This window comes from Prosopis cineraria, unplaced genomic scaffold (genome assembly GCF_029017545.1).
Source record: "Prosopis cineraria cultivar Desert tree isolate PC_DT_omini unplaced genomic scaffold, ASM2901754v1 PC1, whole genome shotgun sequence".
Lineage (NCBI taxonomy): Eukaryota > Viridiplantae > Streptophyta > Magnoliopsida > Fabales > Fabaceae > Prosopis > Prosopis cineraria.
In genome coordinates, this window is record NW_026555332.1 from 17,435,155 (window position 1) to 17,447,891 (window position 12,737).

Here is a 12,737-nt window from a genome sequence, read left to right on the forward strand (position 1 = left end):
TATCTCATTTGAAAATAAACTCCAACAGATTTTCAATGATAGTTTATTTATTCAAAATGAAGTTCTATTGAGAAAGATATGAACTTTAGAAGTTGAGTGTATATTGATTCTGCACAGATTTTAATTTTAACCTTCGTCCACTCTTTTGATCATATCTCAAAATGTAAATTGAATTTGAGTGTGAAACTTCTTTTGTTGAAAACTAGACTTCAAGATATTTTCAAAGATATATAATTTGTCAAATTTGAAACTCCATTGAGTGAGTTAGGACATTATGAAATTTTGCATAGTGAAACTGCAAAATCATGCGTGAAAGCAGCAGTCAACCACGCATGATTTAGTACCAGTGCAAAAACTCATATGAGAGAACCTCTCAACCACAAGCAAAAATAGATCCAGAAGCTTATCTTCACATTGAATAGCTTTAAAATGCTTAATCACATTTGAAATAACCTACACACAAGTGAGAAATGACCTCTAGAAGCCTTATTTTCATTGAATAAGTTCTATAAGCCAAATCACACATGAGGCACTTCTAAACCTCACATGATATGTCATTTTTGCTTGAGAAACCTCCAAAACATGTGTGAATTATACTGGACACTCACAACAAAATGCACCAATTGCTATATTTACTGTGTAACATCTCTAAATAGTCAGTTGATGTCTCTAACACTTATTTCACTCCATGAGTTATAAATTTGACACTCTGAACTGATCTTAACAAGTGATTAACCTTAAAAATTATTAAATTATGAAATTAATGATCATATTACTCTTATTATACAAAAATCATTATTCCTGATCTAAAATCATTTATATCTTCATCATTTAGGTATTAGAGCTTTATTGTACTTATCATTACTCTTAGAGAAAGTTTCAAGTGAGTGATTTACATATACAAAACCTTTATAAAGCTAAGGGAGAGGTTTTTCTTGGAATCAAGAGAGGTTGTTCTCTTAGGAAAAGAAGTTCACTAACAAAGTGAGTTGTTGTAAAAGCTCATAAATGCCTAAACTAAACTTATGGATGTACTGAGGTGGCAAGTACCCACTCAAGCTTGTGTTATAGTGAAGAAATCTTAAGTAGTTGCTTGGGAACTAGATGTAGGCTCAAGAGGAGTAGCTGAATTAGGATAAACTATTGTTTATAATCTCTCTTCCCTTAACTCTTTACATTTCTAACAATCTTAGCTTATTTTATGTTTTAATGTTTAAAATATAATTTGATATATTTACTTGTTCTTACTTGAATTTGCACTTAGAAATTGCTTCTAAATGTTCATACACATATTAAGCATGTGAAAAAAAACTTTGGCATTCTTATACACATAGTTTAGAACTCAAATTTTCCAAAACCTTCATTTGAACACAATTTTGCTAAAAAGTTTTAAAAGAACTAAAAATTTCTCAAACACCCAATTTACCCCCTCTTGGGTGTTTTACTATATCTAACAACTTTAATCCTTTTGTCACTAGAAAAGTTACTTATGGACTTTAATCACTATAACATCTCTTCACAATTTTCCTTTCTCAACTCATATACGCAATATGTCAATCTAAACATAATTGGTAGAATTAGTCATTTAGTCTAAATTGACCAAAACTACATAATTACTACATATGACTATATTTAGCCATCTATTCTTTTTCACTTATCCAGTCTAGGTTATCACCACTTGATTATCACTCTACATCACTCCTAACGATCTCATTTTACTTTTACACCATTTCCACCCCTATTTTCCATTTAATTAGGGCCAAATGGAGCTTATGGGTTTAAAGCTATATCGTTCAACTATAAACCAGTCATAAAGCTTTAATTTAACTCCCAAGAACCTTTGTATCACTATTAGGTAGGAATCAAACTTTTCAAATTTTACCAATTTAATTTCTTTATAATTCATACTCAGAGAAATTTGAGTAGAATGGAAGGTAAGAGTTATATATAGCTTACCTGATAAGTTACTGATCAAAAGTGCCTTCTAATGCTTGAAAAAGGCTTGCCCTATCACATTTCAACTTCCTTTCCTCTCCTTCTCATGTGTTTTTTATTTCTCTCTATGAAATTCACCCAAATTTCATGACCTATTGGGTCATTTTCTATTGCATACACCATGGTGCATGTAGCTTATGCTACAGTGCATGGTACAATGAGAAGAATTCTAGCCATGTACATATGTTTCAACCTAAAACACGATCCTTCCATCTATATATGTTCATTCAACATTCAAAAGACATAAATCATCAACTAATCATCCAAATTCCTAATCCTTTACTATATCAATTTACCCATGACTAATAGCTAATCACAGGATTAAGAATTTTAAGATGTTACACAAATGATTTATTTTAGTTTAGTCTAACTACTTGATCTACATCTATTCCTTAGAACACCTTTGAAATTTCTCCATTAAGAACACAAGTTTCAATGGGTGCTTGTCACCATAGTATAAACCATAAGTTTACTTTAGGTACCTGTGAACCACTACAAATCACTCACTACACTAATAAGTATCTTACATAAAAGAAAAATCTCTTTTGTCAATAAAGAAAGGTAAGGGAACACTACCCTTGATTCACTTAAGAATAAGTAGAAGGGTTTTTCCTGATGTATTCTCTCTTAAAAAGATAATAGGAACAATTTAAGCACATTTAGGAAACTCTTTTAAAATAATAGATGATACATTCAATGTCTATAAACTTAATAAGAGTGGTTTTCACATTAACAGAATGCAAAAAGGTAAGATTTCAACAAAAAGACACTTAATGTCTAGTAATTCATTACCACCCACTTAAATGAGGTCCTATTTATAGTTTAGCACTAAAAGAGACGTTTGAAACACTCAGGGTAAGTGAAATAGCCATTAAAGGCATGTGCAAGTGAAGTTTACTAGAAAAAGCACTTTTTCTATGAAGTGCTTAAATGTTTGTTAGAATATAATTCACACGTGGATGAGTAAGGAAACATGTGTGGATACCCACTTAAATAGGGTCCTATTTATAGTTTGGCACTAAAAGAGATGTTTGAAACACTCAGGGTAAGTGAAATAGCCATTGAAAGCACGTGCAAGTGAAGTTTACTAGAAAAAAGCACTTTTTCTATGAAGTGCCTAAATGTTTGTTAGAATATAATTCACACATGGATGAGTAAGAAAACACGTGTGGATTAGTTCAAGCATAAGGCTATTATGGTTCAAGCATGTTTTAGAGTTTAAAAGCTCCCTGCTTCCATTGTGAAATTAAACACACATAGGTATACATTGAATCAAGTATGGATTGTAAATGTTCTCTTTGTGAGTCAAAACACACTTGAGTCACTTTTGAGTCAACCTTGATTTAGCTTTTATAGGCTTAAGACTCACTAAATTAGGCTTGAAAGAAACTAAGTGTAAGAACCCATTCAAGTATGGATCATTAGAGTGTCACATGTGGATTACTCTTTAGAACACTTCAAACTAACACTAAGGATAATTCAAGCATGGATAACATATAGCTCAAGCAAGAATTAGTTCATAGAGGTAAGTCTAAGTGCCATGGCTTATTCAAGCATGATCTCAATCTAGAGTCAACCACAATCTAACCAAGCTTATGACACTTGCCTTCACTGATAGTTTAAATAAGCTTAGGACCAGTCCAAGTCATGCGTGGATTGACCTACAATATTAGGAAACACTTTTAGGGTCTAATTTAAGTGATTTTCAATTCTAACTCAAGCTTGAATCAAGTTTACTAAGTTTTAATTGATACAGGGATGAAAGTGGAATCATGCTAGTATAGGACAAAACTAGGAACACAAGTAAGAAATAAAAACGAAACAAAGAAATAAAGGGATGAAGATATAAGAAGGGATGAAAATAAAGATAAACAAAATGGAAAAGAAAGATAAGGACTAAGGAAAAGAATAACTAGAACACTTGCTTCTAGCAACCTTAGCCTTTGAGATGCTAAAAGAGTTTATCAGAGTCTTAATCATGTCAGTATTCACCTCAAGATTCCTACAAGCAAGCACAGCTCAGACAAAGAGTTTTACCAAATTTAAGAGAGAATTCTCATTCATAACATGGTTGGAAGAGTATATAAGAGGGCCTATTTATAGGCATAAGAATGAAAGACTCATGAAACCCTAATTCTAGATGACTCATTCACATGTGGAACCTCCTCTTGAAATAATTAGGAGGATTCCTTAATTCATTGAGATTCATCAACAAAGTCTAAATGAAAGAATTCAAAAGCTTTTCTAATAATTAAAGTATTAATTCTTAAGTCAAATCAACTAATAAAAGCCATAATAATGAAAATGAATCAGCAATAAATCTGAAAATGAAAATAGAAAATAATTCAGTTTTAAAATTAAAACTTACACAAAAATAAGAAACAATTCAAATTGGCATTAAAGGCTTGAAGATGATGAGAATCACACATTCTCTCTCTTAAAAAATGGTCATAAATGGCATGCTCCTCTTGTCTAAAATACCCCTCAAGCATATTTAACGCATGGTAAATTAAATAGGCTTAGGTCTTCACTAATTAGGCTTGCATCTTCATGGACTTGAATCTTTAAGATGTTAAGCAAATGTGAACCTTCTTCATTAGGCTTGTTGGACATATGAAACTCATTAAAAAACATGGGCTCAAACTCTTAGACCTCTTTAATAAGCTTTGGTTAGGGCTTTAATCATTAGGCCTCTTATGCTTTGTAATGGATTCATAGGCATATTAGATTCTCTTCTTAGGCTTTAAAAATGTCCTCTCCATGGATTTTTAAGCTCTCCATGCTTCCTTGCTCCTTAAGTGGGCCATGTTCCATGTGTGGTCCGTCACCTATAATGCACAAAAAAGGTTGATTCATGTGTGTGTTTATACCAAAACAAGTGTGGACCAAACAATTTGACATAGATGCACTTTAAGTGTTTGACAACGGATATTTAAGATAATAAAAGCCTAAGATACAATCTAATTGATGCATTCTTACCATTCAATTTGTGATTTTGCTCTCAATAACTTTTACAATATACTTTAAGAGAAGAAACAAATAATGCACCTACAAATTCCAAGTCTTCTCTTATTCTTATGCTCTTGGAAGTTTTTTCACTTAGTCATTTCTAAGATTGATTTGCACAAGTAACAAATCCTTTTTCCTTGGTTTTGTATCTTCAAAACATATCATTCAACAGCATAGTGTGTGGGATTCACAACTCTTACTTAACGAACATCAAGTCTCTATTACATATTTGGGATTTTTGCACTGATTTTTAGAATTGATAGATAAAAGAGCTCATTTGTTTCACCTTATTTTATTTAAAAAATTACTTATTTTTTTAAAAATAATCTATTTTGTGAGTTTTTATGATATTTGTTTAAACTTTTAAAAATAATTAAAAACTTAAAAAAATTAGATTTATGATTATTCAAAGTAGCTTCTGAAAATAATATGATACGGTAAATAAAAAAATATTTTAAAGAGATGAGATATGTGACGATATCATACAATTTTAAAATAATGAAATATTTTTATAAAAAAATTAAGAAAAATATCATAAAATTTAAAAATAACTAATTAATATTTTTTATTATTGTAATCAAATATAAAATATTTTTTATTATTGTAATATCTATAAAATAAATCTTATAGATGGTGAAAATTTTTAAATTATTTAAAAATCACTTATTTTTAATCTTAAATAAACAGGCCCAAAATTGCATCATACTTAAATTAAGGATGCTAGTGGCTCTTCATAAAATATTTTACGGGCATTTTTGTACATTAATTATATATAAAATATTTGTGATAAGAACCATCAAGTGACAGTTATGGAAACTTATCCATACTCTTATAATAAAATTATAAAATTTTAATAAGTAGAAACTCACATATTATAGGCATCTACTCTACCCATCATATTTTTTTTGATTATGGCATCTACTCTACCCATCATATTCAACATGAGTGTTTCTAGATCGAGATAAAATAAATAAATAAAAACCACGAACTTAGGTTTTGTTTTTACCAGCAAAGGAGCTCATAGTATTAAAGCCAGAGGCAACGGGAAAAAATAATAATAATGGGTGGCAATGTAGACTTAAGTGATTGTTATGCAGACTTTTTTTACATTGATATAAGATATTTGCGTTTTATATAAAATAATTAAACGTACTTTATGAAAATATTATGTTTTAAATGAGAAACTCAAAGATTATGGCATTCATCCACTGTAACCCAACGAGAGTGTTTCTCGAAAGAGAGAAACATAAAATAAAGAGAAATAACATAAAGAGAAACTTTAAACCTTATAAGATTGGAAAAACATATATAATTAAGTTGCTTATTTGTAATTAAATCTTCCATAAGTTATTTATTTTATAGTAAAATCTTGTTATTAATATTACGGTTAAAGGGCAAAAATTTCAATATTTTTTAAGGATGTTTGGTATTTTAAACTTTTTTTTAGAATACTTTTGCCTCGAAAGTTTAAAAAACAAAGCATTGTTGGCCCACCATTAAAAATCGCAAATGTTGATAGTTAAACTAAAGTTTGATCAAGAAAATTTTTGTATTTTTTTCCTCATTCTTTCTGTGTTTAGTCTCCAATTTCATTCTCCAGTAAATTTTTTAACATTTCTTCTTTCAATGAATGAAAACAAAGACCAAAAAATATATAAAAAAAAAAGGAGGTCAAAGTCATGAAATACCCTGATCAAACTTTAGTTAACAATCAAAATTCTCCATATTTAACGATGGGACGAAAATGCTCTATTTTTAAACTTTTGGAGCAAAAATGATCCAAAAAAAAAAAATCTAGGATGCTAGGTGCTTTTGGAGAAAGTTGTAGGGTATTTTTGTCAGTTAACCCTTAATATTATTAATATATGAAATTCAACTGTTCTTAGCAACAGGCACTTAGTTTAATTGATTGAGAGAATTGAGTTAGATTATCATGGTGTCTCAAATTCAAATATTAAAATATGTAATTGTGTTGAATAAGTATATAAAAGGTATCCCTAAAATACCATTGGGTCAATTCACTTGTGTTGATTTAATTTAATTAAAAAAAATATGTACTCCCTCCGTTCAAAAATATAAGGCATTTTTTGAGGAGTTGGATGTTTAAAAATGTAAAGTATTTTTAGTTTTTTGAGATTTAATTATTGTCTTTTTTTGTCAAAAATACATCTATTGATAATAATTTTATATTTATTGTAAGGTATTTAATAGAGATAAATATAAAAAGATAGGGTTATTTTAAAAGTATATAATAATTTTATTAAGAGATGAGATTTAATTTAAAAATATTTTATATTTTTAAATGAGGAGAGTATAAGAATAAGTATTTAAGTCTTATCCTAAAAGATTAAGGTGTGTGTGCAAACTTACCAAATCAAATCATATAAAATTAAATCAGATTAAGAAAATACCATGAAAGAAGAAAGTGGGGAAGACTTTGTGGGGTGACAGCTATCTCGTGAGAATGCACGCAATCCTCACTCCCCGCATCTTTCGCTTAGATGTTTACCGTAAATTATTATTATTTAATTAAAAATAAATATAAAAAATAATAAATATATGATTAATTTTTTTTTTTACTTTATAAATAAGATAGGAGGACAGCATATTTTATTGCACTTGTAGTTAGTTGCTTTAACATTTTTCTACATGCGATTTATTTTTTCAAAACGTTCATACATTCAAATTTTTCAATTATTGAATTGAATATCAAGGAAAAGTGTTAAATTGGGAGGAATTTTTAACTTTTTCGGCTATTTATTATGGACAAGTGTCAAGATTATGCAAAATTAAAACCCCTGGTCAAGACAATCTTAGAGGCACACTTTAATTTGAAAATTCCATGGTATATATCAATATATAAAATTATAAATATGTACAATGAAATCATGTTAAATCGAATATTACTTCTTCTTGTTCAAAATATAAACAATAATTTTATCATTATATTTGTTAAATTAAATTTTTGTGTAAAGTTATTTTTCATTTATTATAAAGTGCATTGATAATTGAAATTATGATATAAAAAATAATATATATTTTTATAGGAATGAGAATTCTATTGATATGTGATTTTTTTAATTTACTTTTATTTTGAATCGAATGGAGTATATATTTTTTAGCCCAAATAAAAAGAATATTACTTTTATATATATATATATATATATATATTCTTCAACACCACAACTTTAATTTTAGTAACATTTGATTCCTCACTTTGTTTGTGTTTTTTTATAAGTCTTTATATTTTTATGTTTCAATTTTCTAGATCTCTAGATGAATAGTGTAGGGACTTATAACATCAAAAAATAAAAGTGTAAGGACTTAAAATACTAAAAAAAATGCAAAGATCTAAAATAAAATATGAGCAAAGTGCAGGGATTAAAAATTATATTTTTTCTAAATTCAATAACAAATCACTTATCTTATCTTATATATTATAAAATATAAAAAATCACTGTTCAAGGAACAGTGGAATCAAGGTGACCAAAATTCCAAAATTAAGCGAACTCGTGATTAGATCGTAAACTCAGATTATATAGTTTACCTCTGTTAAAAAAATAACCATTAAAAATATATGATTATATAATAAAAATATAAAATATGGCTAAAAATATATAATTATATAATTAAAATATAAAATATAACCATAATTTAACTTAAATATATTTTAAATATAAATTATTAAAATTAAATTCATCTATATTGATAAATTATCTCACAAAATATTAAAATTTTAAAATAGGGCAACTTATTTTTTATTTTTTTATTTTTATCAATAATATTTTTTACTTTTTAAGTTTTTTTTCCTTTAAACCAGGCCCTAACACTTTTATAAATTGAGTTTTACATAATATATATTTTATTTACTCAACACGTTAAAAGAAATCAATGATAAACTTAAAAATAAACCTACAAATTTATATATAGTTTAAATTTATGAGTGAGTTGGTATAATTTTATAAATTAAAAATATAAAAATATTAAATTTAAAAAACAAATTCAAAAATTTGACAATCATGAATGAAATTAGTAGTAATTGTGGGACCCTTCAATATTTTTTCATATGAATTTAATTTTTTTCTCAACTTTTTTGGTTACAATATTTTTTTGTTGTCCTTTTTTTATTTTATTATAAAAATTAAAGCATGTTTGACCCAGATTGTTTTTTTGACCAGCAGTTTAAACCCACATTACTAACACTTAAGAATTATTTTTTATATTATATTTTTATGCTATTATATTATCATATTTTTGATTTATATAATTTTCAAATTATCTTTTATTTTTTACTGGTAATAAATTCAGAAAAAACATGGTATTTACGTTTTTAATATTATAAAAATAAAAATATAAAATATGGCTAAAAATATATAATTATATAATTAAAATATAAAATATAACCATAATTTAACTTAAATATATTTTAAATATAAATTATTAAAATTAAATTCATCTAAATTGATAAATTATGTCACAAAATATTAAAATTTTAAAATAGGACAACTTATTTTTTATTTTTTTATTTTTATCAATAATAGTTTTTACTTTTTAAGTTTTTTTTCCTTTAAACCAGGCCCTAACACTTTTATAAATTGAGTTTTACATAATAGATACTTTATTTACTCAACACGTTAAAAGAAATCAATGATAAACTTAAAAATAAACCTACAAATTTATATATAGTTTAAATTTATGAGTGAGTTGGTATAATTTTATGAATTAAAAATATAAAAATATTAAATTTAAAAAAAAATTCAAAAATTTGACAATCATGAATGAAATTAGTAGTAATTGTGGGACCCTTCAATATTTTTTCATATGAATTTAATTTTTTTCTCAACTTTTTTCGTTACAATATTTTTTTGTTGTCCTTTTTTTATTTTATTACAAAAATTAAAGCATGTTTGACCCAGATTGTTTTTTTGACCAGCAGTTTAAACCCACATTACTAACACTTAAAAATTATTTTTTATATTATATTTTTATGCTATTATATTATCATATTTTTTATTTATATAATTTTCAAATTATCTTTTATTTTTTACTGGTAATAAATTCAGAAAAAAACAAGGTATTTACGTTTTTAATATTATAAAAATAAAATATTTGTTAAAAAACCAAGTTTTTTAGTTGATCAACGTGGAAGCAATTATATTGTAAAATAAAAAAATTCACTGTTCAAGTAATCTGTGGGACGGACCAATTGGTTTTTTTATTTTTTTCAAAATACACATTTTTACATTTTTTTAATTCATATCTTTGTTTTTCATTTGTTTGAAAAAAAAATTAAAGCATATTCAATCTTGACTAGTAGCATTTTAAGATAATAATAATAGTCACAAGCTAGTTAGAATTATAAATAATTATATCAATAAAAGTTAGCATAATACATAAGAATTTAATTCATAATTCATAAAGTCATACAAATGTCACTGTTAATATGATTTTATTAGTGAGTAATATATAAATATTTTTATAAATATTTTTTGAAGTTGAAAACATATCCTGATCACGGTGGGTGCTTAAAATCAAATTCATCTAAATTTTATATTATAAAATAAAAGAATTATAAATTATAAATTTAACATAATCTTCCGTATCTTTTGACATTGTCTGGAGCAATCAAGCAGACCCCTGACTCCGTCATGTCTATCAAAAATTTGCTTCAACGTTGTTATCCCTTGACTATATCTTTCCAATCGCTATTATACGACTTGCTTTACTTATTCGAAGCTCCAATTCACCAGCAATAGAATATATAGGCCGTTCTCATTTAATATTTTGTGATTTATTTTAATAATGAAAAATTATAAATTTAATCAATAACTTGAACGGTGTAAATTTAATAATAACAATAATCCAAATTTCATATTTAATTTTTATATCATTTATAATGATCTAGATTTTGTCGCAGGTGGTGTGGATCTCAGAAAAGCAAAGTAGAGTCGCCTATTATAAGCTACTTGAACTACTTTTTATATCCTATTTATAAATTATTTTTAATATATTTTATTAAAATTAAAAAAAAATATTAAAATTTATTAACTTTATCCATAGATTTAATAAATTTTAACTTTACCTTATTAAATATATATATTTTAAAAATATATTTTCTTTTACCAACTTTCAATGGTAAAAGATAAATTTTAATAATATAATTTATAAATAGGATTGAAAATATTTTTTTTTAAATAATATTAGAAAAAAAAAGCATGTCATTGAAATCAAATAGAGGTCATTTAGTTATTAAATTTATTTAAAAATATGATAAATTTTTAATTATTTTATGCTTATTTAAATACAAATTATCTTATCAAATAACTTATATTAAAAATATTTTTTTTCCTAGAAACTGCCAATGACTGGCACTGTAGTGAGCGCGTTCCTTGCGAGGCACGTTCCTCTTACTTTTCCTCACCTCGAACACCATAAATACCGTCCTTCTCTTCTTTCAAACCACCAAGCAAAAGCAATCTATCAAAAAACCATGGCTTCGCTTAAACATGCTTCTCTCTTGCTATTACCTCTCTTGCTCATTTCTTCCTTCTTTGACATATCCCACGCTGCCGGAATCGCCATCTACTGGGGCCAAAACGGCGGCGAAGGCTCCCTCGCCGACGCCTGTAACACTGGAAACTACAAATTCGTTAACATAGCTTTCTTATCCACCTTCGGCAATGGAAAAATCCCACAACTTAACCTCGCCGGCCACTGCAATCCAGCCTCCGGCACCTGCAAAGGCATAAGCGCCGGCATCAAAACTTGCCAATCCAAAGGCATCAAAGTGCTTCTCTCCATCGGCGGTGGCTCCGGTGGCTACTCTCTTAATTCCGCCGCCGAGGCTAACCAGCTTGCTAACTACATCTGGAACAACTTCCTTGGAGGAAGATCCAATTCACGGCCATTAGGCAATGCCGTTTTGGACGGCGTCGACTTCGACATCGAGGCCGGTAACGGGCAGCACTGGGATGAACTTGCAAGAGCTCTGAAGAAGTTCAACCAGAAGCTGATCCTCTCCGCCGCGCCGCAATGTCCATTCCCAGATTCTCACTTGAGCTCCGCGATCAACACTGGCTTGTTCAACTACGTTTGGGTTCAGTTTTATAACAATCCTCCATGCCAATATGCAAATGGGAACATTAACAATCTTGTGAATGCGTGGAAACGATGGACCACCGTGAAAGCCAGCAAAGTGTTCTTGGGCGTTCCGGCATCGCAGGCTGCGGCCGGCAGCGGGTTTATTCCGGTCAATGTTATGAAGTCTAGAGTTCTTCCGGCGATCAAGGGGTCTCCAAAATACGGCGGAGTCATGATTTGGGACAGGTTCAACGATCTCAAAAGTGGATATAGCAAGGCCATTCTCGGTTCTATCTAAAGAAGTCGTCGTTGGGTCTAAGTTTACGAATAAGTAGCAGATCAGTAGGGTTACAGTTCCTCCTACGCATTGTAAGCTACATGAGTAATGACATGAACTACTTCTGCATGTGATAGGTAAATTTGAAATAAAATATACATCCTTAAGCATAGTTTTAGATTTCAATTTTTAAAAGTGTGTAGGTAGAGCATTGGTTAAAAGAAAATGAACTCTTAAATGTTACTCAGTTTTTCAAGGATTAACTAATTGTGGCTGGAGGGATACTTTATAGGATAAATGAGTAAATTATATCTTGAATTTTAAATTCAGTGATATCATAAACTTTAAACTCATTTATTGTATAAATTGTTCTCTT

General features: G+C 28.0%; 1 protein-coding gene across 1 annotated transcript; it reads left to right on the plus strand.

Annotated features, from left to right (window-relative positions):
• Positions 1–11,451: 11,451 nt before the first annotated feature.
• On the plus strand, positions 11,452–12,533 carry LOC129307267 (acidic endochitinase-like). Its single transcript, XM_054948188.1, has one exon. It carries the CDS (start codon positions 11,495–11,497, stop codon positions 12,380–12,382), a length of 888 nt encoding a protein of 295 aa, XP_054804163.1. The 5' UTR covers positions 11,452–11,494; the 3' UTR covers positions 12,383–12,533.
• The last annotated feature ends 204 nt before the right edge of the window (positions 12,534–12,737 follow it).